At 51.7% G+C, this 27,273-nt stretch overlaps 2 protein-coding genes across 2 annotated transcripts in view; one reads left to right on the plus strand and one right to left on the minus strand.

Moving 5' to 3' along the window:
* Positions 1-3,176: 3,176 nt before the first annotated feature.
* Positions 3,177-4,581, plus strand: PHLDA2 (pleckstrin homology like domain family A member 2). Its single transcript, XM_059825996.1, has 2 exons — positions 3,177-3,606; positions 4,146-4,581. The coding sequence occupies exon 1, from the start codon at positions 3,182-3,184 to the stop codon at positions 3,578-3,580; it is 399 nt and encodes a 132-aa protein (XP_059681979.1). The 5' UTR covers positions 3,177-3,181; the 3' UTR covers positions 3,581-3,606; positions 4,146-4,581.
* Positions 4,582-6,148: 1,567 nt separating this feature from the next.
* The window catches only part of SLC22A18 (solute carrier family 22 member 18), a 63,197-nt gene continuing 42,072 nt past the window's right edge, over positions 6,149-27,273 (minus strand). Inside the window, exons 7-10 of the mRNA XM_059825968.1 lie at positions 25,878-25,978; positions 15,954-16,055; positions 12,093-12,213; positions 6,149-6,336 (exon numbers count right to left, since the gene is read on the minus strand). Of these exons, the coding sequence (XP_059681951.1) occupies positions 6,149-6,336; positions 12,093-12,213; positions 15,954-16,055; positions 25,878-25,978 (512 nt within the window). The remainder of the gene's footprint in view (positions 6,337-12,092; positions 12,214-15,953; positions 16,056-25,877; positions 25,979-27,273) is intronic.

Below are 27,273 nucleotides of genomic sequence, written 5' to 3' on the forward strand. Positions count from 1 at the left end.
TCCCGAACTGCAATCGCCCAGAGCTCCTGTTAGCTAAAGCTGGGTCGTGGCCCTTAATTAGCAAAGCCACCCACTGCCTCCACATACTCAAACCGCCCTGCGACACTCGTCCCAAGCTGTCCTAACAAGTCCTAAGCTTCGGTGCCAGGGTACAGTGCAGGGCTGCATCGCATCCCTTCCCCTCTCCCCGAGCACTGGAGATGAAATTAGCGCTCTGCTATCAACTCCTTCACCTTGTCAGCTCCTCATCTAAGCTATTAACCCTTATTATTTAAAATATAAGGCAATATAGATATTTTTTCTTTTTCCAAGCAAAGCTAGTGCTATACACTTGTAACAGTACTGACCAGATACCACAATATACACTAGGATTAGGGCTGCACTACTTACTTGTAAGCAACTGCCACGTTTCCCAGGTCAGATTGCTCTGAGCTCCTCAAAGCCCTCCGTTCTCTCCCGAGACGTGTTCCTGTAGGAGATTTCCAATGATTCGACTTCGCTGCCCAGGCTGGGTTCAGTTAGAATCACCTTTGCTTTCCTGTCTGTCTCAGTAAAGGTAAATACACTTTAAGACCTATTTTATGGAATTTTTGCATGGTGACAATGCCAGAGACCTAAAATTATGGTATTTTAATGCACTGGACTTTCCTTTTATGTGGTTGTCCACTTAACAAGCCCATACTATGTTAAAAAGTGGAGAGCTCTTACAATGGACATGCATGGGAAACTAGGGTGCCGGTTCTGCAAGAACCTACCTTTTTGACACCGTGAGCTATTTTTTCACATTTTTTTCCTATTAATCTTTTATTTTTCTATCAGTTGTCTAATTTGGCCAGTGCTATGACAAGTTGACTGAGGTGACAGCTGGGTGAGGCTTTGAATTTTTCAAAATGATGGATAAACGCATAAGAAGAATCACTCAGATGAAAGCAAAAGGGGAAAGACAGAGACCAAAGCGGGCTGCTGACCCCGCATCCACAGATGCGAGTTTCATTTAAAAGCAAATTCAGTTTTTTTTACCGGACCTTTTGAAGCAAGGTGTGCACAAACATGCCAAGTCCTGCAGCCTTTCCACACCGGGAGCCGTCCTCCAGATGTTCCTTGTATGCTCCTGACTTGCTGCCTTGTTTTTTTGTCTTTTTGAAGTGGTGTCCCATTTCCTGTGCACAAAGACGACTCCCTGTTGTATTTTGGAGCCCAATTAAAAATATCATAACGATTTCTGCTTAAGATCCAGCTCTGCTCCTGGCTGGCTCCAGCTCCCTTATTCTTATGGGGCCTTTTGGGCAGGAACTTGCTGGTTTACCGAGCAGACCAGCATTTGTCCAGAAAATGTAGATGTGCAGCCTGATGGTTAGTCAATCAAAGCAAACTAAATCACACTACAAATTGAGCTATAGTGTTGGCTTTCAGGGGAAAGCCTGCAGCTCTTCACGCGTATGGTCTGCGGCCGCTTCCCCACCCCAGAAGCAGCGATGGCCAGCATGGTCTTCCCAGAGCCTCCCCCAGCCCAGCCCACCCCGAGGGGCTCAGGCAAACCATTCCTGGCTCCTTCATCAACCCCGAGAGCGTTGCGCAGACCCCACCTTTCTTCTGGCCCTCCCCACAGATGTGCACGCTGCCGTGAATTATCAAAGCGCGGCCGTATACTCCAGCCGATGAGTGATTTGCAGCGGAAATGGGTTTGGCTGTAGCTCTGATTTGTTCCCGGGAATGGGCTCCTGACCCTGCCGGAGTCCCTGGGAACGCCGCCAAGCTCTTCAAAGGGGCCAGGCCTCACTTTGTAAACTCACCTCTGGGGTTTGGCTTACAACCACCTACAGAGGTGTCGGTCATTCAAGAAAGATGATGGAGGGGAATAGGGCTCAAAGTCCAAAGGGTGATGCTGCGCAACGTATGTAGCTGAGCAAATACTGCTTTGGAAACGGCGTGAGTAAGTCCATTAAGCGCAGCAGCCCTGCCCTTGGCTGCAGTGTCGAGGCAGCGGCTCGGAAGCTGGATCAGCCTTGTGTCAACTATCGTAAAAGGGAGACAAAGTGAATGGTACGCAGGAGGAAGGGACTGCAGGCTTGCATGTGCTTCTTAAATATCACTTCCAGCCGCCACAGCCTTTACTGATTTCCCCGTGGCGCTGAGCACTGGCCAGACTATAACGAACTGTAGTGCCTTTCCTGGGAGGGGGGAGTGGGCTGGGGGGAAGAAAATGGGATAAATCCGGTGATTACAGGGGACAACAAAAAATTTAAGGGTGAGCAGCGTTAATGCAAAACCGGCCTGAGGAAAGGATGCAGGAAGGGCTGATGGTGATGGTGCAGAGCTGGCTGGATGCGGGGCCTCAAATGAGGCTGGTGGGCTTGGCCAGGCCCTGGCTGAGCCTCTTGGGGTGACCAGGGGCTGGGGCTCAAGCCAGGTGCCCATGGGGTGCCCGTGGGTGACGGCAGTGCCTGCCACAGGCGGGGGTCAGGCCCCTCTGTGCCGGGTGGAGATGGTGCCAGGGCGGACCCAATGCGGCAGAGAAGCCCGGGCCCAGGACCACAGGGATGTGGTTTTGGGGGCGTCGCGTGCCCCAGGGTGGACCTGAGATGGGGCAGGGAGTGCTCAGAGGGGCGAGATGGGGGTGCATCAGGTCGCAGCGGCCCCATCCTCACCGGGGGGGCTATCCCTGCTGGGCAGAGGGAACACACGGGGGCGGGCGGGGGGGGCAGAATTGGGGTCCCCTCCTGGGGCGGCCGCTGTCCTCCTGCCCACGGTGGCAACAGAGATGGGGCCCTCGGGGGAGCACCCACCTGCCCACACCCAGGCCGCCCGCCCGGGCGGGGCAGCACCCAGCACCCTCCCTTTGCTCCCGGGGGACCCCCCGCCGCCGCCCCCTCCCCGCAGCCCAGCGCCGAGGGGAGGCGGCGGGCGGGGAGCGCGGCCCGGGGGGGCGGGCGGGAGGCGGGGCGGCGAGGGGGCGGCGGGCCGGGCTCCCCGGGGGAGGCACCGGAAGGCGCCCGGCGCTGATTCATTGCAATAAATTGTTCCCAGCGCGGCGGGGCTCGGTCAGCGCCGCCCGAGCCGGAGCCGGAGCCGGAGCCGGGGCCGCAGCCGGAGCCACAGCCGGAGCCGGGGCCGGGGCCGGGGCTGGGGCCGGAGCCGGGGCTGGGGCCGGAGCCGGAGCCGCAGCCGCCGGGGAGGGAGGATGAAGATGCAAGCCGAGGTGATCCGCGAGGGCGAGCTGGAGAAGCGGAGCGACAGCCTTTTCCAGCTGTGGAAGAAGAAGCTGGTGGTGCTGACCAAGGACAGCCTCAGCCTCTTCCCCGACGGGCACAAGCGGGCCAAGGGCAAGGAGCTGGGCTTCGGCTCCATCCTCAAGGTGGACTGCGTGGAGCGCACGGGCAAGTACATCTACTTCACCATCGTCACCAAGGACCGCAAGGAGATTGACTTTCGGTGCCCGGACCAGAGCTGCTGGAACGCCTCCATCACCATGGCCCTCATCGACTTCCAGAACAAGCGGGCCATCCAGGACTTCAAGAGCCGCCAAGAGATGGAGCAGGCGGCGGGCACCCAGGAGCGGCGGCTGGCCCGGGCGCCCTGAGCCACCGCCGCCCTCCCCGGCCCCAGGTGAGCCCCTCCTTGGCCCCTAACCCGCTCCGGCCTGGGCTTCCCATTTTTCACTTTTTTCTGTATTATTCCCACCACCACCCCCGCCACCTGCTTTGGGAAATCAGACGGGGACGGGCAGCGGGGGCTCCCCCTGCACCGCTCACCCCCTTTTTTTTTTTTGCCAGAGGGACCCCCGGCACCCACCGCCGCCGGCTGTCCGGCTCGCTGCTGGCCCACGAGGGTGCCTGGCCGCACCCTGAAACCGGGGCGCACTGCTTGGCCACTTCAGCGCAGGAGTTTTGGGGCTCGCACCCCCTTTCCTGATGTGGCACTGGGAATTTCTGGTGGGAGTCGGGGTTATGCAGGGCGCTGAGAATTGCGACTATTGGGGAGGAAATCGGAGCGGCACTTGGCAGTGCTTTCCTTACAGAATTTGCTAAAAAGACAATATCGGCAAAAATAAATGCTGAGCGCTTCTCTCGCTTTAAAGCCCCCCCTTTTCTCCTGCCCCGCTGTCCTGTTCATTTAACTAACCTGCTTTCTCTTGCTGCCTTTAGAGTATACCACTGGATGATAAACCAGATCAAGTGTCTTGGACTGAAATGGGACAGGGTACCAATGAAGGAAAGCGAAGAAGAGAGCTGGAAGCAGCTTGGTTTTCTCCGAGCCCGTTGAGGCTGCTGAGCAAAGAGCCCTGAGCTTTGCCTGAGATGCATTTAAAGAAAAACCAAAGACTTTCGTAAAGGACTTCTAGTGAAGCGTCCACGTGTTTTGAGTGGCACAGCTTTGCGAACGATTATCTTCTATTTATGAGACGCAAGGAAGATTCAACACTGACTGGTGGTGTTAAACACAATTTAAATTATTTGTAGTATCTATATTTGTATTTATTTTGATGAATGTCTTTCAGCAGTTACTGGTCTTAATATTGCTTTTGCATTAATATGTCCATTCCAAATAAATTACTTGAAATGTTCCCTTTTTATTACTACACTCTGGGCTGCAGTAACTTTTGTTGACGCATGTTTGTGGAGCGGGCAGTGGTGTAGTGGCTTAAAAAGAGTGGGTAAGCTCAGCTTTTTGGTGCCCTGGACTGGGCAGTGGGAGGTGGAGAAAGCCCAGATAACCCATTTGTGTTTGACCTCGTCTCCCGACCAGGGAGGGAAAGTGTGTTGAGGTCCCATTCTGGTCAGTGGTGGAAATAATAGAAAAGCTTACCACTACCTGGACAAGTACCGTTTTTGAAGCGCTTTCCCATATAATTGAGTAATGGTGGCTACAGAAGGCACAAGAGCTCCCTGCGACAATAAAACGCTGTTAACGTCTCGCGTCCTTCCCCCGGCCCCCATAGCTTAGTGCTGTGCTAAGGCAGAAAACTGCATTCCTGATTTCGGAATAACACAGCGCCAACGCTCCATGGGATTCTTCAGCTTTGTAACAAAGCAAGCTGAACTCCTCGCTCTCTCTTCTTCCTCCACCTCTGCAGTCTCTAGCTTGAGTTCATTTTCTACAGGATAACTGGGAAGAACGGAGATGGTATTCTTCTGATAGCACCCAGACCAAGAAGCTTGGAGGGAAAAAAAGCAGCTTTTTTTTTTTTGGATAAAACTACTGAAGTTTTATCTTGTGAGGCTCAAGTATCACTAACTAACCTGGGCTTCCTCGAGAGCAATGCTGCAGCACATGACTCAGCTCCGGCAGTCAGGACTATGAGCTTAGCAGGCAAAGTACTCGCTACTAATGCTCCAAACTTGGTAATCATCAATCAGGTAATTTCCCCTCCCAGTATCAGTGCAATTCTTGCAGAGACTTTGTACTAGAGGAAGTTGCAAAGTATGTAATTTTAAGTAGCCTGTAGTAAGAGCAAGAGAGACTCAGTACGGGGGGGGGGAAGCCTGGAAAGAGGGTTGGCCCCCGTTTCTGGAAGCAGCAGGGAGACTCCGGCACTGCAGCGTGCTATGTTGTGTCTTTGTATCCTCCTTGCACGCTGCTGGCAGCCGCGCCGCCGCCCGCCGGGCTCGTGCAGAGGCAGGGTTGCACATGCTTGAGCTGCAGATGTAGCAAACCTTTGCCACAGTATTCGAAAGCCTTTGGCCTCGATCCCCCTCTAGCACAGGAATGCCAGAGGTGCAATTAATGCAGCAAAATGACACTCCAAAGCAGATGTGTTTTACCTCGATTTTTCTTGGTGTCATTGCAGGGGCTGAAATAAAAGGCCAAAACAGAGCAGAGGCACTGGCTCCGAATCCCCTTAGTTGCGGTGAATCCAAGCAGGAATGCTGACTGACAACAGCTGAGGATCTGGAGCTATTGCCTGCAATGACAGCCACTGCTGCGGGGAGGAACCCGATAACTCCCGGGATCCTGCGGCCGCCAGCTGCTCCAGCGTGGCTCCAAGGCCTTTGCAAACCGATCTGTCCCCTACGCTAGATGCAAATGTTGATGAAAGGCAAGGTATTGTTCAAAAGGTTTTATTCCATGTTTATGAAATCAAAAATAAAACTCGAGACCATCTTTATTTCTATGGAAAAAGTAAGGGGGTTACTTCCTTGCAACTGAATTATTGACTTTTCACCTCTCTCAGTGGGATTTTACTCTTTAAGAGGTAAGCAAACAAACCTGTATTGACAATTAACTGTAAATAGCCGAAGGAGGAGACTCCAAATTGCTTGTATAAAACTCCACCGATGGTTGGGCCCACCGTCCGGGTCAAGGGCTGCACTGAGGCGCAAATCCCGAGCATAGTACCTAGGAGAGATGGCAGAGACACGCAGACATCAGGGTGAGGGCAAGTCTTGGGATGGAAAAGTGGAGAAGAGCGTGTGGGATCCTCTCCATCCCTGATGGCGTTCCCCCACGGTAGTAGCAAATCACTTCAAATAATCTCTTGCATGAATTTATTGAGGTCCAATTAGGGTTCGCTAAGGCTCAGGACTCCTGGAGGCATGGGGACTAGTTTCTACCACGAGCCAGCTCAGCTCTTTACTGAGCACTCAACAGGCTGGTAACTACTGCATGGGGTAAGGGATGGAGACGTAATTTCTAGGGTCATGTTCAGGACTTCCAAGCAAATCACACAGATTGTTCCAATGTCATAATTACCCGAGAGGGCCCTGTCCCACATGAGCTGCTATTGCCATTTCTTCTCTAACGTGGGACAGAGGAACAGCTCTCGAGGCTCAGCAGGAGCGAAAGGCTTAGGTCTAACTAGGTGTTTAAGAATAAATAAATAAAACCACAGATAAAGACTGAATCCCCTTGAGATACTCCCCCACCCCCCTTGCAAAAAGAACGGATATTTCAATTTGGATGGAAATGCGAGCCCTTCGCCCGGCTGGGCCGGTTCCCCCTCCAGCAGCTCTCCCATTTGCATCGTTAACAGGATCCCAGCGGACGGGGAAGCACCTCCAGTTTGGCAAAGGCAGGTTTTTTTCCACACGCAGACAGCCGGCCAGGACGTCCGATGGGACACAAGGATTGCCCCCAAGCACCCAGCATGCTTTTTGCCCTGCGGTCTTCGTGCAGGATGGCTATCACGCTCAGGGGAGCAGAAAATACCTGGCCGGCCAGAAACTCATTAGCCCCAACACTGGGAGGAAGGGCAAGCTGGCAGTGTAGGCAAGAAACTTGTGCCCTGCTCTAAAATGATGTTCGCAATTATTTTTTTTAATGTCAGTATGATTATTTGGGCTGTTGGCATCAATTTTCCACCAAGACATGTGTTGAGGCATTGTTGCTGCACAAGGCCAGCAGCATCTGGGAAGGATGAGGAGGATGCTGCCCCGCATCTAAGAAGATGTGGAGCCGAGTGCGATATTTAACATGGGCAGCCATGGGGAAATGATCCCTGGCTCCGAGAGAGAAGAGGCAGCCAGGTGTTCGTGTAATGCCGGCCAGCGACTGCTGGGCTTTTATCAGCATGCTTAAAATACTTGTGCAATGAGCCCGAGCCCTGGGCGTAGCCATGCGGAGAGGGAAATCTCCCAGGAAGCGCTGCCGAGCGCTCCTCCCGCGCATGGGAACACAAAGGCGATGGGTGGGACCTCGCCTTGACCCTTTGCCAATGGGAACCATCCCACAACCACCAAACTTTCTGGGCAGGTTTTGCAATTATTTTTTCCCCTCTAGGTATTTGAATTAAACTAATTACTACGTACAATTGCCAAACTGGCTCTTATGATTGAGGAGGCACTTTTTTTCCTTTCCTTTTTTTTTTTTTCTGGGGCAGAAATCCATCCTCTTAAAAAGGCCAGGCTCTCCCTCTACACTTCTCCAACATGTTGCTGAGAAAGATAATTTCTACTTAATGGGCTTAAATTAGATCCCTCGTGTCAGATGCCCTCGAGCTTTGGGACGTTGTAAATCTCGGCCCTGTAGCAGGGCCCTAGCTCTGCTGCAAAGCTGCGCATGTCATGGATCTCATTTAGGGCAAGACCTTTATCTGGGACAAGTCACCGTGTCAGCAGAAAAATTCCTGTGTCGCTTTGCACAGCTCTGCCAACACACATGCTCACCTTCTTCCTCACAGCTATCCCACTTTCTGAACCTTCCCTGCCAATTTTTCTACCTCCCCAGCTTTTTCCCCCTTTTCGCATAGCTGCATGACCTGTCCCGGGCGGGAGCCCGTCCTCCTCTCCTTGTCCAGCCCTCCTCTCCTCCCACAGGTTTCAGGGTTGGGTGCTGGAGGCTCCCCAAGCCGGGCGGCTCTGTCCCTCCTCCCACCCTCCGCTGTGCCGGGGTGTCCCGGCTCGCCCTCCTTTCCAGCTCACATCCTGTTGCCGCACTCAGATGATGGTGCTGGCCCAGATCAGCCTTGCACCCGCGGGGCAATCGCGGGGCCCTAATTTAACAATTAGGTCATCGCCGCCAGCGGCCGCCTTCAAACCAGAACAGCCCGAGCAAATCTGGGGGGTTCAATGTGCTGAGCCCTGCCTGGCTGCAAGCTCTCCTCCTAAAGTCTCGTGTCTGACATGCAAATAAAATCATGAAACGTGGGCCCGTTATGCAGGGAGGCTCTGGTGGGCTTCCTCCCTCTCTCCCCCGAGGGCGGGGGGCTCTGCGCAGAAACAAGACCTCCATTCTTGAGGAGGGACCGGGGTTGACAAGGAGTGCTTGTGCGGATGCAAGTCCCCCTTGGACTCGGGGCTGCCCTCCCACCAGCTCGCGCGCCCAGCTGAACTGCACGTGGGACAGAATTTTCTCTTCCTGCCTTTGAAGATGAGGGGAGGGGAAAAAAAATATCAAAGGGAAATGAATGAAATCATTTCCGCTCTCTTCCCTTCAGTGCAAAGCCCCAGCCATAAGCAAAGAGCAAGTGGTAAACTCATCAGCCTCGGTAGGAAGTGATCTTGGATCGGTCCTGAAAGCAGGATGATGGGTGCAAGGGATGGTGCCATCCTACGTCCCGCTGGTCCCTTTCTGAGACACCTATTTAAAAGGCAAGGATGAGTGACTCAGTGTCTAGTAAGGGCGGACAGGTTATCATCCTGCAACGCCCCATCCGTTCCAGCCCCGCAATGAGACGGACACCTGAGCTCAGCCCAACCTCCAGCTCCTCGGAAAGCCTTTCCCTGGCCCCAAAAAAAACCCTCCACGGGCTCTGCCGGCCCCAGGCTAGTGAAAAAATCAGGAAAAGACAGCAGCAGGGCTCAAAAGCGGTGGTTCCAAAGGCAAATTCGCAATGTGTGATTTCCTTGCATTAACTAAAAGTCGTTGCAAGCTGGCGCTCAGGTTTTTGACGTGGCAACAGCGAGCTTTTTCATACAGCCAGATTTCCACGCTCTTAGAAAAGCGGGGATTTCTAACGCGCCCCCAAAATGCTCGCTTTGCAGAGCCAGTCTCGGGCTTGCATAGGAAGGAGCGGCCTTTTAGCTGCTGTACGGGTGGAGCAGCCGTTGCGGGGTGCCACCCACGGCCAGAGACAGATGGCAGGCGTTTTAATAGCCGCATTTCTCTGCGAGACACCCACGCCGTCACTGCCACAGCTGCTGCGGAGAGGCAGCTCGCCGGGACACGGCTCTGCTGTGTCAGGCATTCCTGCCTTCGCCCCGGCCCCTGCCCGGGTGCGTCCAAAACAAGCAGAAAACCATCAGATGCCTCTTCCCTCGAAAACGTTGCAAGGAGGAAGCAGCGTTTGAAAGGCGAGGGCCAGGGAGGAGCGGTGGAGACAAGGTTTTCCCCCAGCGCCACCATCCTCCGTGCCAGCAGCATCCCTCCTTGGCACGCCCAGTTTCGAGTCAGCCATAACCTGCAATTTGTAGTAGCCCTTGGCACGGCATCAGCCCAGGGTGGACGGGCAGAAGACAGCCCTGGATAGCCCGTGGCTCTCCTGATGTCCCACGACCCCCTCCTGACTGTCCACGCCGCTCCGTGGGCTGCCTCCGTCCCGCCCTGCCATCCTGCCCTGCCATGCGGAGGCCGTCTGTCCCGCCGAGGCGCAAGCTGACCTTACAACATACGCCAGCGAGGAGCAGGGTGAGGCAACTAAACGCATTTTCCTCTTTGACCGAAGCTTGCCTCCGGGTTTTAAAAGCCAAGCAACGCTCTGGTTTTTCTCACAAAGCCCCTTTGAGAAGAGCCTGGATGAATTCCAGCTTGGCTGTACGTCCCAAAGCCGCTTGGTGCCCTTCCCCCCTGGCTCTCCCTCCTCGCACAAACATTGCTCCAACTTATGAAACAGCAGATTTTCTTCTCATCCGAGTGCAGGGGCTGGGACATCCCCAGTCCTCATCTCCTTGGGAACTAAGTGGTCGTCCCAGGCAGACGTACCGCACTCGGAAATTGCAAGCTCCCAGGCTTTGTAGGAGGTGCAGTGGTCAGTTCTGCAAATAAACTACTGAAGTGACATTTAGAAAAGCCCTTCATCCAGAAGCATCTCAAAAGTGATTTATAAACTTCACTAGTGGGCTGTGTGAACCATAACTCCCATTCTCGGTAGGGTCTGTGCAGAGGTATCTGCTCAGACGGCTGCTAGGGAAGATGAAGGGTACAGGCTGGCATCCCAGAAAGGCTCAGCTAGAGCAGAGGAACTCTCGGGTACCTGGTGAACGTGGACTGGGGAGCAAACTCTGAAAGAGCTTGAGCAAAAGACGCCAAACCGGGTTAAGCCAGCTCCATCCTGGGACAAACTCAGCAAAGCTCCCATGACAGTAACGTAGACATGTTTCCTTCTTCGACAGAAGAAAAAAACCCGGGTATAAAGATTTGTATGTCTAGCGCTGCATTTCAGCCCCCTTGTATTGAGAAATACAGTAACTCTTTGACTGAAACATGGCCAAAATGGAGAGAGGGGGACAATTACTGCATCAGGCAAAACATATTTCCAAAGAGCGATCCAGAATACCCTCCTGAGATGCCGTAAGTTAAAAGGCGTGAATGAACAGTCTGCTCCGTCACCCTCATGGTGGAAAAGCAGCTTTTGGGGTTTTTTTTCTTGAATATATCTTGGGTTCACATGGAAAGGAGAGTTTCAGAGAGGCTTCCCTTACTGCATCTGGCACTATGGAAGTCAGCAGGTGGCACAGGACTGGGAGCACTGGGTCACAGGATGCTTGCTCAGTGTTGGTCAAGCTCATCCTGTATTAGCCCCACCGGTCCCTGTTCATCCGCTCTGCTGACACCCACTGCACACAATGCCAAGTCAGATTTGCTGGGAAATTGGGCATTCACCATGAATGTGGCCCAGCACTCGATAGCAGCGGTGTGAGCTGGGAAGCACCTGATGGACCCCATGCAACGCTACAGGCTTGGGGACGAGTGGCTGGAAAGCTCCCCCGCAGAAAAGGACCTGGGGGTGCTGGTCGACAGCCGGCTGAAGATGAGCCAGCGGTGTGCCCAGGTGGCCAAGAAGGCCAACGGCATCCTGGTCTGTATCAGAAATAGTGTGGCAGCAGGAGTAGGGAGGTGATCGTGCCCCTGTACTCAGCGCTGGTGAGGCCGCACCTCAAATCCTGTGTTCAGTTTTGGGCCCCTCACTCCAAGAAGGACATTGAGGTGCTGGAGCGTGTCCAGAGAAGGGCGACGGAGCTGGTGAGGGGTCTGGAGCACAAGTCTGATGAGGAACGGCTGAGGGAGCTGGGGTTGTTCAGTCTGGAGAAGAGGAGGCTGAGGGGAGACCTCATCGCTCTCTACAATTACCTGAAAGGGGGTTGTGGTGAGGTGGGTGTTGGCCTCTTCTCCCAACTGACAAGTGACAGGACAAGAGGAAATGGCCTCAAGTTGCGCCAGGGGAGGTTCAGGCTGGATATTAGAAAAAATTTCTTTTACTGAGAGAGTGGTGAGACACTGGAACAGGCTGCCCAGGGAAGTGGTGGAGTCACCATCACTGGAGGTGTTCAAGGAACGTGTGGACGAGGCATTGTAGGACATGGTTTAGTGGGCATGGTGGGGTTGGGTTGATGGTTGGACTTGATGATCTTACAGGTCTTTTCCAACCTTAGTGATTCTGTGATTCTGTGACTCAAAAACAAGAAAAGACTGGTTTGATCTTTTTTGATGAGTCTTACCAGTGTCGGAGGAGGGGACGGCCTTGGTGAGGATGCTGTCGGTGATGGTGCCCAGTGTGCTGAAGGCAAACACCAGCGGCACAGCAACGATGCAGTAGTGCCACACAGTCCTCATCAGGGCCTAAGGAACAGGACAAAATGGACCATGGATCATTAAAGAGCACAAGTCGTGACTTTGGGGCAAGAAACATCCTAGAAAAACATCACGAGCCAAACTCATGACAGGAAAATTGTGGGAGCCACAACTGATACACGATGGTGCGTCTTTGGCCATTGCAGGGTCTTTCAGAGCCCACCATTTGTCTGTAGCAAATTATTCCAAGCATGCAGTGCAAGTAGCAAACGATACCCTACAATGCAGCAGCACGTTTCTCCGGCACTGCTGTGGGTATTTTTAGCATCAGGGAATTAGTGACGTCCCCGCACCCTTCCCCCTGTCTTCTGTCTCTTGTCCAACTCCCGAGGAAACGTTGAACAGCAAAGGCATGTGGTGTACTTCAGGAAGCCTCCATTACTTATACAAAACAGCCTAGAGAAGGCATTTCAGTTCATTATCATAAATAATTAAAACTAAACTGAGCTTGTCAAAATAAATGAGCACAGTGCATTATGTAACGCCGTACCTTTGGGATTTCTAATCCTGTTCTGCTGCTTCCTTGCTAATAAAGTCACCAAATTCAGTAATCTGGAATAGGTCTTCTGGCCGTAAGTGCACATTAGCGAGCATAATTAGGGAGAGTAATGATTTTGTTATTGCACATATTCTTAGCGGAGACATCCCTCCAGCTGTTTAATACTGAAACAAAAGTGGTGAGGCTCCCTAAGCCGTGGGGCTAGAGCGGCTCTCGGCTCACTCACAAGAGGCTGGTCAAATGAATGGATTTCTCTGGGGCATGGAAAGGAAATTCCCCCCTTCTTGCAAGTCTCCTGCCCTCACCCATGTCTCGAGGTGTGTTATTGCGGCTGGAAAACATTTCTGTCGCTGGTTTAGCCAGAAGTTTCATTCTCTGGAGTTCTCTCTCCTAAGATCTGGTCCCTGCCTCTTGGCTACAGAAGATGGAGAAGCCCAGAGACATTGCTCACTAATGACTTGGAAATACTGAGGTTTATTCCGAGTTTCCTTCTAGACTCACACACAGCCAGGTTTCTTTCCTTGGAGGGGCTCTTTGCCTACGTTTTGGTTAAGATCTAGGCACTTCTGATTAAGGAATCGGAGAACAAAGACAGAGGAACAGGTATTTGGTACATAAACATTCAAACGGAGGGAGAATAATTCCTTGCTAGGGCAAATGTCATTGCAGGACAACATTGCAGAGCTCATAGGAAAAAACAGCTTTAACCCCCCCCTGCCTTGTAGGAATTCCCTCATGGGCTGAAGCAAGTGGGCAGAAAAGAGCTGAGCCACCTCTGTGCCTCCTGTAAAACCAGGGGAAATGGTTCCTCGCTCCCCTGGGGCTCGGAAAGGATGGGGCCAGGCAGAGCCCAGTCTCTGCTGCTCCTCAGCCGGGCAGGCAGCAGTCTTTTTGACCTGAGCAGATCTGAAGGCATTTCAGGTGAGAGAGGCAAACCAGGAGTTTCAGCAGACAGGCTCAAAAAGCAAATGCCTGGGAAATGCAGGCAGCAAGGCAGGACGAGGCACAGCCGTGCCTTCAGACAAAGAGAAAAACTTCCCCGTCGCAACCGCCAAGCCCTCCTACACCCCTGCCCACGCGCTCCCCGCTTGCATCTGCAGATCAGACACCGGCTCTCCCCTCCTCTCCTTTTCCAGGTGTTATTGCCAAGCTCGCAGCCCACCCCTTCCCTTCTCCAGCTGCCGATTGCTGGGAACATCCTGCAGCCTCTTCCCAGCTGCACCACTGTCTGTCTCTCTGTCTGCTGCCGCTGGTGCCCGCCTCCCAAAAACACTTCAGCCCACCTCCTGGCGATATGAAGATGGGTTTCAGAGTGTCTTTTATGAACAGCTAGCTTTTCTCCTTGCTTCCACCCTTTGGGGAGGGGATCTGTTTCCTTTGAAGGCCAGATGCAGCAAGGGCACAGCGGGCGGGATGCTCCTCCACCGGTGGCTGTGCAGGATTAAAAGCTTCAGGCATTAATCTCTGCATTTGGGGCCTGTTGCTGTGACGGCACTCATCCCCACCAAGACGGAAAGCCACCCCAGAAACGGATGTTTTCTCGGCAGCCGCTCGAACAGAGCGCTTTTTAATAAGGCATCCCCGGTGCGGAGGATCGCAGCTGCGTTTGCCTATGAATAGTTCTCGTGGGAAGTCACTGCTGACCCTTGTCCCCAGGCCCGTGCTGTCAGGATGTCCACAGCCCTCCGGGCTTGGCGTAATCGCCAACTCTAAAATGAACTTCCAGCAGCGATTTCCCTTCCCCGCACAGCCGCCATGAGCCTCCCCACGCTGGGGCATTAGCCGCTGCAAGCCATGCCGCCCCATGTGCCCCTCCACTGCCATCGAGGCTTTCTCTCCTACCTCCAGCCACCTCCAGCCTTCCCCCTCAGTGAGACCGTGGTGCACAAAAGCCATTTACTCCATGGTTGCTCCTCTGCCTATTGCTGTGGTACTGGGCTTTGGCACGGGGAGCCAGCCCCAGCAGCACCCTGCCCTGTGCCCAGTTAGGGGTGCTCAGGTCTCCAGATGGGCCAGGTCCACCTTGGTCCCACCTAATTGCTCCCACCCATGACCAAAAAACAGCGTCGAGACCTTCAAAGCCGTTCCCAGGCCATGCTCAGGAACACCAAGCCCTGTGCAGATGTCTCATGCTAAGGTGGCACATTGATGCCATCCAAAACCACGCAACACCAGCTGGGAGGGACCCTTCCCAAGCATCCCACCACCCAGCAGCATCTCCGCGAGCCCCAAAATCCCAGAGAGCGGGACCGTGCTCCATGTGCAGAGCCAACCCTTTGTCTGCATCCATCCTCCCTTCCCAGCCTCATCTCGGACATGCGATTTAGCCTCAGATTAGCAAAGGTGCGTAGGTGCCTCATCTCATCTGGGAACCACGAGCCTCAATACCCTCCAGGATTTGGCCCTGACCTCCCCATGGCTACGGTGTGATTGTGGGAATGGCAACCATCCTACCTGTGCCGGCGGGAGCACCGGCACCCTGGTAGCAAGGCTCGAGGCCAAATCCTGCAGGGAACGTCAAAAGGCTGACGCAGCTTGGCTGTCCTTTGGGCCCATCAGTGCGCACCCTTCCTCCGTCCCCATCGCCTGGGCAGAGCTATCAGGTCCCCGAGCGTGGCTTATCTGAGCAAACACGATTACCGGCAGAGCTGCCTACGTCAACTTGGTTTTCAATTACCATTTGAGATCGGCATTGATGGTCGCCCATGCAGACACAACCGGCCATGGGTAACATCAGTCAGAAATTACTGCCTTGCTACCTCCTTCCCCAAATACTCTCAGCTTGGTGAAATTAGGCAAAAATAAAATAAAGCCCCACAAAAAGAGCACACAACCTCTGCTGCCTTGCAGCAGCGTACAACCGCAATGATTTTCCCCCCCATAATCTTCATTTACTTTCTGGGTAGTTCAGGAAATGCAGTCGCTGACAAGACCAAGGGCAGGATTTCTATGTAAATCCAATGACTCAGGAGGGACTTAACGAGTTTCTGTGCGAGATTAGTTTTTTTTTAAATCCCTGTAACTATTACTCATGCGGCTTTTTATCGTTATTTGGCGCGGTGCTTACGCTGAGCGTGGCCCAGGAGAGCTGGTTCCCCCCCCGCCCCGAGGATGACCCAGCAAAGCTGGTGGTGGCATTTCAAGGGGCAGAGCTTGCAGCCAGGTCTCACAGACCTCGTGCCACTGTGTTATTAAAAGGCACCATGGATGATGTCACGCCGAGCCTTACCATGCCTAGGCCCACACCGGCAAAGACGAAGACACTGAGCCTGAGCAGGGTCCTCTCCGTGCAATGGTTAGTGAGTTTTCCAACAACCAGACCCTGGACAACCTGGGAAAGAAGTACAGGAGCACCGTTAAGCCCGATGTGTAACAATTTAAACAAGCTCAAAAGAGAACTGCTACAGTGCTTCAAGCAAAGGAAAGGCAGCAAATGGGTTATTCCTCTGCTTTTTTTTTTTGGAGAAAAAGGGACCTCACTGTCACGGCAAATGGCTGGAAGACACAATCCATTATTTCAAGCATTTTGCCTCCTAGAGATAGGTCCATCCCATCAGCTTTACTCCGGGTGCACGCTTGAGTTAACCATCACTGCCTATTCACCAGTGGTGATTGAAACTTTCTAAAGACGCTTGCAGATACAAATGAATTTTTCTAACTAACTTGTGATGTTTTTGTGAAATACAATTAATACTAAGGTCTTCATTCTTGGCAAGTCCTCCCAAAGCAAAACCGTACATTTGTATGCAGAGGAGGGAAATGCCTCCTTTTCTGTACCTTCTTTTGCCCTTATTGTAAACTATAAATATACAAATTGGGTGGTTCATCGTTTTTAGACAGGAAACAAGTACGACAGAGATGCTAATACCCAGCCCCAGCAGTATGCACAGAAGTGAGGACGGGGAACTGGTTTTACAGATTTTAAATAAAAACTGGGGGAGAGGGGGAGGGAAGGAGGAGCAAAAAAATTTAAATCCCAGGAAGTATTTGGCTTTTCCAGCACTTTGCAGAGCAAAGGTTCCCTCTTTTATTTCTCTGTTTGGCATCTCCCATACTTCACGTGAGGCTGGCCCAAGCGGACATGAGAGGACAGAGACTGGAAGACATCATTTTGAAAACAAACCCTGACCGACTGTGTTTCAGGGGAGGGACAGATAGGAATCTACCAAGTTTTCCCTGCCTTGAAAGAGTTTGTTTGATCCAAGTGAACCCCCCTCTCCGTGACTTGAACGAAGAGTTCTCGCTCAAAATGCTTTGTTTGGTGCGATGGTTTCATTTCAATGGCAGTCCAGCTCAGAGAAAACCCTCAAGTCCAAGTGCTCTGCTTGGACCTGGAACGATGCTACGCAATGCTTAACCTTGCTGTGCTAGTCCTGAGGGTGAAACTCAAACTCAACTGAAAGGAAATGAGTGCACAATGAATAAGAGAGGTATTAAAAAGAAAGGAAACATTAATCTATGACAAGCAATGCAGAAAAAGTGATTTAATTATTAAAATAAAATAAAAAAGCAAAAAGTAAGTAGTAATAGTGTGAAAATAAAATAAAGTTGACATGAAGAACAATAGCTACAAATTGAATATATTTCCAACAAGCTACAACTTAATAGAAAAAACATAAAAAATTCAACTCTTCACGTTGCTTCAGAGCACAAGCTGTTTTTGACACGAGGGCACAACACGCCAAGCAGACATTTTGGTTCCCAGTAAACGCTTTTCTTGCCTCCTTTTTGTCCCCATCCTAACCCTCAGGCAGGGCTTGAGAGCTCGGCTCACGTGTGGCCGGCTGCTGTGTGACAGTGGCATGGGCCCTGCGTGTCTCTCCCGGGTCGTGTCACCCGCTGAGTGGCCTCGGGGACACTGGTGGACCTGCTGCGGTGCGATGCTCGGACGATGCATGGGGTGACCTGAGTCATCCCAGCTGACAGCCCTGCCACGGACACGGGAGGAGGAGGCTGATACCAGCCCCGGCGGCTCCTACTCGGAGGGTGGGTGGAGGAGCCGCTGAGTAACGCTTCATTAAGCTGAGTGCTCCTAAAATGAAGAATCGTCATTAACTTTTTGCAACTTCCCAGTCCCTCCCGCCGGCTCACCCCGGACGGGGCTGTGCTGAGTCACGTGGAACAGGGGCTGAGCCCTGTCGCAGGGCATGGCTTGACTCAGCGGTGGCATCACCTGAACCCCAGTTCGGCTCTGCTGAGCCATGGGAGGAAAGGAAACGTTTCTCGATTTGCCTGGACTTGAATGGCATATTTAATCGGGATACGCTGTGTGGTGCAGCCTGGTTCCTGCCCTTCCTTGAGTCATTGGGGTAGGTCATCGGCGACATCCCAGAGCAGCCCGGTCTAATGGCCATGGGAGTGGAGTACCCAAAACGTCTCCATCACTACACATGAGCACCTGAGCATGGGGAACAAGCCCTGCTGCAGCAAAGCAGGCAGGACCTGGAGATGGGCAAACTGGAGGCCACCAGGGCTGTCCCCAGAGTGAGCGGGACAGGAGGATGGTCCTTGTGCTAAGGCTGGCATTCAGCACGGGCTTCCCCATCACTCAGACTGGGGCAATATGAGCACGAGGTAGAACACCACTGCTGAGCGTGGTGCTGGGACTTTTTCCAAGAGCAAGCATCAATCCAAGTCACCTGCTTTCCCTTTGGGATTGAGCAGCCATCCTTGGATTATACAGACTGTGGCCTCCCCACTGGTTATGTGGGCTGCCGGACTCCCTCCCCAGCAAGGTCGCTGCCGATCCAGCCGTGAGCCACAGGCAGGCAAGGCCCATCACCCTAATTTTGGACACTATCAAACACCAGTGCCTTGATTTAGGTGCTGGATAATGCTTCCAGTCACCAGGAGCTCCAGCCTCACTTCCAGTCTGAATTGAGACCTGAAAACCCATTACTTCCAGCCTGCAATTTTCCCTGGGCGCGCAGTCCCCTGGTTTGCATGAGCAGCAGCCGCCTGCACAGGCACATTTGGGAAGGAGGAAGCAAAAGGTGGTTCATGTGCACTCTCCCATGTAAGGTTTTGGACGTGTGCTGCTGTTGCCAGGAGGTAGCGGGGGCATCCCGGATGATTTGGCCGTCATCACTCCCATGGATAAGCCCTGGTGGCACCGAAGAGGCAGCAATGGGATTTATCCTTATTTTTATTCCTGCTGACGCGTTCTGGGCTTCTCCCTTGCATGCAACCTCCCATTGAGATCGACTGCGATGGGCCTTCCCCTCCTGCATTTAATTTTGCCTGGATGGTACTTGCCTTTGTAACCTGACCTCCTTTGAAGTCGGGGAAGAGCCAGTGTACCTGGCTGGAATGCCTTCTGTCATCAATAAACAAAAGAGAGAGGAAATTGTTTGCAAGTGAAATAACAGGCACTGCCCGTGGCTGTGTACACATGTCACAGGATAAACCAACTCATCTTTTTTTCCTTCCCCCCCCTCCTTCTTTGAAGGCAAATAAGTCTCCCAATAAATGCATAAGAACAGCCAAATCTCTTCTTGTCGTTATGCTGGGTTCACCAAACTGGGGATTCATTACACTAGTTCAGCTGATCGCATAGAAAAATACTCTTTACCTCTATCACCACATTTGATTTCTGGGAAGACAGCAGCTCCCATTTGCTCTGAAGAGCCAATTGCCCATTTTATTGTTAACCTCATTAACAAATTTCAGAAATCCCTTGCAGGATGGAAGAGATTGCTGCTGTTTGAGGTGCTAGTTTTTGGAAGACTTTTGAACGGTGAAGCACTAGCCTTGCTGCGTGGAGCCGCTGCCGAGCAGGACTGGCACCTGCAAAGTAACTAACATCACCGGTGGAGGCTAGAGCTGTTGCACAGATGCTCGGCTGGTCCTCCGCGCTCAGCGGACACAGGACTGTTTCTACAGACTCTTCCACCAGCATCCATCGAAAGCTTGACAGAGCCCAGCAACAAAACAAATTCCCTTTCACCCAACAGCCTGGAAATGAGAAGATGCGAGAAGGTCGGAGAGGCAGGCGCAGCAGGCCAGATAAGCTGGTACAGCCTAGCAGAGAAGATGCAGGGCCCCATCCCTAGCGCAGATAGCATGAGTCACATCAGAGGCAGCCTCCCACGCACTGGACCCGTATCTTTCGCCTTTGAAATCGTGCCCGGCTGGCAGTTCCCAGGGCCGGCGCAGCGCGGGCTGGGGTGGGACGCGCGGGTGGGCACCGGCTGGGGCAGACCGCAGCGGGCAACAAAAATACGGAGGCTTTTCTGCACTGGCTGAAGGTGGTGCAAAACCTTGGGTGGGGGAAAAGGGAGTTGTTTTACTGACACGGCGATGCCAGAAAGCGCTTGAGAAGTAGTTCAGGTCTTGCAGAGGAGCAGGAGGGTGGTGGGTTTGGAAGGAGAGCTGACGGTGAGGACCAAACTGCTGAAGGCAGCACTTTGTTGAACGGGGGAAGAGGACCGTGTGTTTTGCAAACTCCAGCCTTTCTTTCCCCCTCCAACCAGCCCCCCTCCACAGATTTAAATCCTTCAAAGCCAGGAAACTGGAGAACTTTCTGTTTGTTGTTGCAAGGTCCTTTCACCGAGTGGGTTTTCCCCTTAGGCATACCTGGCTGTAATTAAATCCCCGGCTCTTTAATCATCTCTTTTGCTGTGCAGGGGAAAAAAAAAAAAAAAGAAAGAGGGACAGACTGGTGATAAGATAATACGCAATGTAAATCTCTCCTCCAGGAATCTCTCTCATCTTTTCAGGATCACTCCGTACCAACTTGTCCCTCCAGAAACTGCACAGCTAGAGGTGGAGTTTGTATAACAATACAAATTTAAACACAGTAAATACAACAGATGTCTTATGATTTCTTGATCCTCAGGGTAATAAATATCTACCCCTTTGTCCCACCCAGATTTTCTGTTTGGTGCGTTTTGCTTTGGTTTTTTGGAGAAAAAGTTCTTAAAGGAAAGCTCCCCCCAGCCCCTCCCACGGTTTGAAATCTAAGCATCAGATGTGACTTTAGATATCAACCAGGGACTCCAGGTATTTCGCTTGCCTAATCCTCCGGCAGCATTTTCCAAGACAGATACTATGCCTGGAAGTTCTCCATGCTATTGCACTCGCAACTCCAAAAAAACCCTGGAGTCTAGGCCTGCTTCTGCCCATTATGCAAAGTTAAATTATTTTAAATTATTATGAAATTAATTATTCTCTGGAGGGAGACAGAATGGCATCTCACACTCCCAGGCATTCACTCTGAGGGAAATTTCGTTCGCATGGCTTCTGAGATGAGAGGACTCTGGAAGCCCAGCCCCGGAGGACAGCGGGATTGCGTCCCTGACGGGCCATCACACCGCTTGCCTGGAGACCCACCGGCAATCAGACAAAAATGCTTCAAACATATCATGAGCAAGGGAATCTCTGCCACGCAAGACACCCGGCGCAGAGGTACCCCTCCCGCTGTCTGCCTTCCCCTCCTCATTTCGTTATCTCCCACCCGACTCCTCCTCCTTGAATTAGGCTGGCACAGTCCCAGCTCATCAGACAGCCCCACACTATCAGGATGCTTCAAGTATCACTGCAGAGCCCTGGATTGCTCGAATTACCCCCCACTTGCTATTTTCACCTCCCCATCAGCCCGCTCCAGCCTCGGTGATACTCTATTTTCTAAGCAACGATTTTGTTTCTTCATGACAGCTCTTTGTCCCAATGCTATGACACTGCCTTCCCACACACCCTTCTCTGACCTCGTTTGGCTCTGTCCTGACCCAGAATTGAGTCTCCTTCCCACCCCCACTGCGCTTAAGCCTGCCCCACACTTTCGAATAGCCTCTGCTACTAGATGATGCTCTTTGTCTAACGACAAACAGTAAAATGGCGCCAGGAGCTTCCAGACAGCCGGGAAGCCCCCATTTCCCGCGTACAGGTACTCCCATGGGAACTTTTACAACAATACATCAGCAGACATATTACTTTGGGCCACAGGTCTCCAGGACACAGGCTAGGAGCAGCAGCAAGGCAACCTACGTCCCTCCACGCAGCAAGCGGCAGCAAGGAGATGTACTACCAGCGCTGGGGTAAAGGGTGACCATGCTGCGGGCAGCCAACTTGGCGAAGGGAAGAGGGTGCCAAGGATGCCCCATGCCATGAGCGGTGGTCATTGGTGCTACATGCACGGCGTTGTGAGGACAAAACCCACCACCATCACCAGCTGAGCCACTTCACTGCTGGCAAGTGCCATGAACCGTTCCCATGTGGACGGAGCTGATGCTCAGCAAGGCAGCAACCAAGAGAGGTGCTCTGGGGAGTGGCCAGCCAAAGACCATGAGGCTCCCAGGCTCCAAAAACCAGCCCCAAATCTGCCTTCCAAACCTGCAGGGATCCTCTCAGGCTGGGCACAGGGCAATCCCCCATATGTTGGGGTCCTGCGGGGTCATAAAGTGACAAGATGGAACCAAGCACGATGAGATGAGGCTGAGGAGCTCCAGCTGGGATCCCTCAGGAGGGCTGCCTGAATTAGCTGGGCTGGTCACTGATATCCTCCGTCTGCAAAGGTGGCACATGCCTTGCCTCCCGCAGGGTCAGTGTTTCTGTGCTGATCTCTCCACGCAAAGAGGTGTTTGAGATACTGATGACAAAGTACTTGAGTTGCCTACTGAAAATTATGTGGACTGACCCAAAGCCATTTAAAATCTCCAGGCACTCTGCAGCTGGCTTGAATGGGAGGAACAGTAAGAAACAGAGATGTTTACAGTGCATTGGCCGCTTCTCACCACAGTAGGTTAAATGAGGCTGAGAAGCTGAAAAATTAGGTTAAGCAATTGGAGCATAATGTCCTTGGGGCAAGAGAGGAAAGCGGGAAGAGACCATCGCTATTCAAGTCCTTCTGGGATTACTGATCGGGCTGGGAAAGGAGGCTGCAGCATCACCTTCTGTGCTAGAGGAAGAAGTTTGTTTTTAGAAGATCCCATTAAAAAAAAAAGGAACTATGATAACACAAAGCAACAATACTACTGAAAGTTGGCAAGAATAGGCAGACTGGGCAATACTTTTCTTGGTGCGTGACTTTTGGGAAAGAGCTGAGCAAAGGGCTCAGCTAAGCCTTGCTTGCTGTGCACCTCTGAAGCTGCTTGGTGCATACAACGTGTACTGGGAGCACTGGGAGCACTGGGACACTGCACTGGGCATATCAGCTGGCTGTGCTGTGCAACCGCCCAGGCACTGTGTTTAATGTCTACAGCGAGGTTTAAAATAAACAGGACATGGCTCGATTTTTATTTTTCCCTTTATCTCTGTGACATCTGCTCCCATCTGTAAAAGTCCTTAAACGTGACCCATTTTCAGGTGCAGGGAGGGATGCAAAGAGGGGGGCTCAGGGCAAGTGCAGGAGAATGCGAAAAAAACCCCAATATTTTATGGAAAGGCAAACTAAGGAATGAGAAATCAAAGCTGAGGATCTGGTTGATGAAATTCATTGAAAAGGGCATTATATTCCTTATGAATAAAGCTATAATTTACTCAGTGAAGTGGGAAAGCCAGTCAGCAGATATTAATCACCGTTCACCCATCCAGACTGGTGGAATTTGCTTGCACCTTAATCTGCATTTATATCTCCAGCAGTATCAATTCACTGTACAACAGAAACAAATGCATCTGAAATGCCAGCTGAGGGAAGAGGAAGGCACACAAGCAGCTCTGGGGCTCGGCAGGACAGAGCCGGCAGACATTGCATTCCCTGCGTACATCTTCCACTGGAGGAACCCCAACAGCAAGCAGCCGTAAAATATTAATCCGGTCACTATCTGCAAGAGACACCCTTAGGCGGTTCCAGCCAGAGACTTGATTTGAAAGTAAAGACACAAATTCTAATGTTTCACAATAATTTAAAAGGCAGATGGTGAGAGCATCGTTTGGACCAGTTGAGGATCTGGTCCTGCATAAACCAGAGCAGAGCTTGGAACTGCCAGTGATGAAGTAGAAAGAACAAGCAACAAAGCAGAAAGCAGTGCTTTGCAAGCTCTCGGGCAAGCCGGCTTTGCTGCCACCAGGAATCAGATGTCCTGAGCTATTAAAAAAAATAAAGCATTTGTTTCCCCTTCCTTTTTGGTGTTCTGACAGCAAACCCCAACGCGGCATCATGAAAAAGAGAAGTTTGTGCTCTATGACCGCTTCACTCCTCCTATATTTCTGATGTCCAGAGTCATGTGCTGTAGAATATACGTAGCAACATGGACAGAAGCTGCACGGATAGATGAAAGAAAACTGCCTGGTTGACAAAAGCTAGTTTCTGTGCCAAACATCCCGAGGCAAAGACTCCCCAGCAAAGCAGATGCTGCACCTGAGCCCGTAGGCCACTGTGGGATTAGAGCGTGGTAATAGCTCTGATTGGCCTCTGCAGGATGAAACCCTGTGACTGTGGGAAGGGGCAGGTCCCTGGTTAGCACTGACATCTGATTATTCGTTAGGAGGCAGAGTGAACGCTGTGATTCCTGTATCTTCCAGGGCTGTATCTATACATAGGGTGCACCGGCATGGCAGCACAGGTAATCTTATCTCCAGTAGTTTCAACCAAAGTAACCTGGGAAACAATAGCACTGAAGAGAGACAGATATCCCAGACTTAACAGCAGTGTCCTGAAGACAGATATCCTGGGCCTAACAGCAGTGTCCAAGCTCCATCTAGCAACGCGAAGCCACTCCCGCCCCGGCTGTACAAGTGCTGGTTTTACCTTCTGTGCTATTGCTGCCCACATTAGCCGGCTCGAAACCAGCACACCGTATCCATGCTGCAACCCCAAATTTTATTTCAGTGTAGACGTATGTAACAGGGATTTAACTGATGATAGGTCTAAGGTAAGAGCATAGCTGTTGGGAAGTCCCTCTACATTCAAATGGGGAAGAAGACAGCAGAGAGCACCCACCCCCTCTGAAACCCAAGTGATTCCCGCAGATCCTGCTCTAGGAGGGGCATACAAAGAGTAATGTAGGGAAAGCCTCTGTTAGCAGTGAAGTCTGGATCAGATGCATGCTTTGGAAAGCAGCTGCTGATCACCCTACTTGTCACGCTGTTTCCATGCTGTGGAGCAGCAAACTGGTTTTCTTTCCGACGAGACTGGATGGGAGGGTGCATCCAGCTGGTAGCAGACGTTGAGCTCACGGGACTGAGTGACAGCTGGTCCAAAGCCACCCTCCCAGAATGGACATGGCAAAGGCACCAGCTCCTCAGCTCCAGCCGGTTTACTCTGCAGACTCCACTTGCTGATGTATGGCCATGCTCGTCGGCTGGTGACCAAGGCACCCAGAGCTGGCGAGACAAGGGCAGAGCCCAAGCGACTGGTAACACTATGCCAAATCCAAATCACAAGGGAAGGAACTAAAGCTGCCATTTCCCAGATGTGAACCTCCTCCAGATCCCACAGGGACTCTGTGGCGATGCCCAGGAAATGAAGGCGGATTTAATAACAAGACCACCCTCCTTCAGGATATTGCCTAACGTGCATTCCTACCTTGAGGCTTGCCTATAACCATCTGTTGCTCTTTCAGCAAAATGATTAGCCTCTTCCTCTTCCTCCAAAAGGAAAATTCTGCTATAACACAGCATCTTATTTTTTTGGCCCTGCTACTGCCTAATTCAGCCGACTTTTCCCTTTTACCCATTTTGCAAGTCTCCTAATCACATACCACTGCCCATCCTTAATTGTTTTTTTTTTTTAAATTATAAACTTGCTGTGCTTGTTTCCACGTGGCAGAAATGAGTCCTTCCGCAACACTGAAGGCATCTGTGAAAACGCCAGTAAGACCGGCCGCTTACATAAATTTACAGGGTGCTACTAGTAAATGTAAATCAGTTAACCTGCACCAGTGAAAACCTTAGTCAAGGCACTTTAGCTTCAATGTAAGTTTTGTTACAAAAACCAGGACAACATGTCAGTCCAAGGAAATTTTAGCTCCACAGCTTAAAGAGCTGCAAAGAGGGACAAGGGGAAGACAGCTCTCAGGACACTGCTTGCTCTGATTTCTTCCCATTCCAAGAAACAGAATAAATTTGGAGTCACTTCTAGTTTTTGAAGCCAAGTGCCACACGGCAGAGGTAGGATTTGCCCGTCAATATTATGCCTGGATTTGAGAGAGCATGTGTCAAAAAGGTAGCAAATTAGATAGCAGTGTGGCAAGAGGGGGACTTCCACTTCACTTACCATTTGGAGGACACCCAAATATGACATCAGGTATCCAGACTCCACTGCTTCCAAGCCAAAGAAATCCATAGAGATGATGGAAAACATAATCAGGAACAAACCTAGAGGGAGAGTTAGTGAAAAGCATACATCAATATACTTGCACTGCATATAGTGGCCAAGACCCTGCTCCCAGTCACCTCCAGTATGAGTCAGTAGCTCTCCCTGGGGTTACTGGGACTGGATGTAAACATGAGCAGAATCCTATTCAAAGTCAGTGTAGTAATTTCATCTTTAAATGTTAACTTTTTTATCCCCCTTACTTTCATCTTTAAAATAATGTGACTATGTAGGCTGTAGATTCAGCTGTTTATTATAAACTGGTAAATATTTTTATCACTGAAGCCAAACTAACCATTAAGGCAGTGAGAAAACATTTGTTCAGACAAGACTGTAACCATAAAAATAATCTGATTGGATTCCTCACCCCTTTTGCCTAACTCTAGATTTTCACCATGGGGAACACTGCCTGGGAAACAACTCAGTGACATCAGCCTAAACACAGCATTTCACTGCGCACCTCGGCAGTGACGTCGGTGGCATCTGAAATCCCTTGCTCTCCTGGACCGAAAGCAGTGTCAGCACAGGCAGTTGGGAAAAATACGGAGAGAAACAGCACAGGCTGGGTCTGCTATTCAATTAAGGCAATTTCTGGGCTGCATAATGGAAAATGCCCACTCACTTAATCTCACATGAAAATACAATAGTGTGTGTTTCCCCCAATGCCAAACATACACAAACAGACATGCATACACACGCTCCCATGGTACACAAAGAGCCATCAAAAACATTATGACAAAACATTGTTCTCAAAGAGCTGGTATGGGGTAGGAGGCTGTTGCCTCGCCTAATGTCTTCTGCACCTCAGATGGACCAAGACAGTAGGAAACTGGGGCTCTCTGTGTGTGAACATCCCCACAACGTGTCCATCGGAGAGCGCTGATCCTGCTGGGGAGAGGAGAAGAAAGCAGATGACCTTTAGGGGTCCTGCCCCTCCTCGTAGGATCCTCCGAGGTAGAAAGACTGGGTAAACAGGGAGCTGCGGTCCTCCCTTTCCTGAAGAAAACAGACCCCAGGAGGCAACGTGTGAGGACTGAGAAGAGAGCTTGTGGCCTGGCAAAGTGAGTCACTAACCCTGTGCCACGGGAAGGATTTGCTAGCATTTCCCGGAAGCGTGAGGAGAGCGATCCCAAACTGCTGATTAAATGCCATGAAGGACTCGCACCCTAACAAACCAGCGCAACCCCACCACATCCAGCAGCCCGACGGCGCTGCTACCAGCGGAGCACCTGCAGCAACAAGGACCTCCCTCCAAGCAACCCAAGCCTTTGCCTGGGGGGACCACCACCCTCCCTCC

This window comes from Gavia stellata, chromosome 17, assembly GCF_030936135.1.
Source record: "Gavia stellata isolate bGavSte3 chromosome 17, bGavSte3.hap2, whole genome shotgun sequence".
Taxonomy (NCBI): domain Eukaryota; kingdom Metazoa; phylum Chordata; class Aves; order Gaviiformes; family Gaviidae; genus Gavia; species Gavia stellata.

Excerpts from the sequence above, each read along its gene's own strand:
- PHLDA2 (XM_059825996.1), top strand. The coding sequence starts at position 3,182 with ATGAAGATGCAAGCCGAGGTGATCCGCGAGGGCGAGCTGGAGAAGCGG.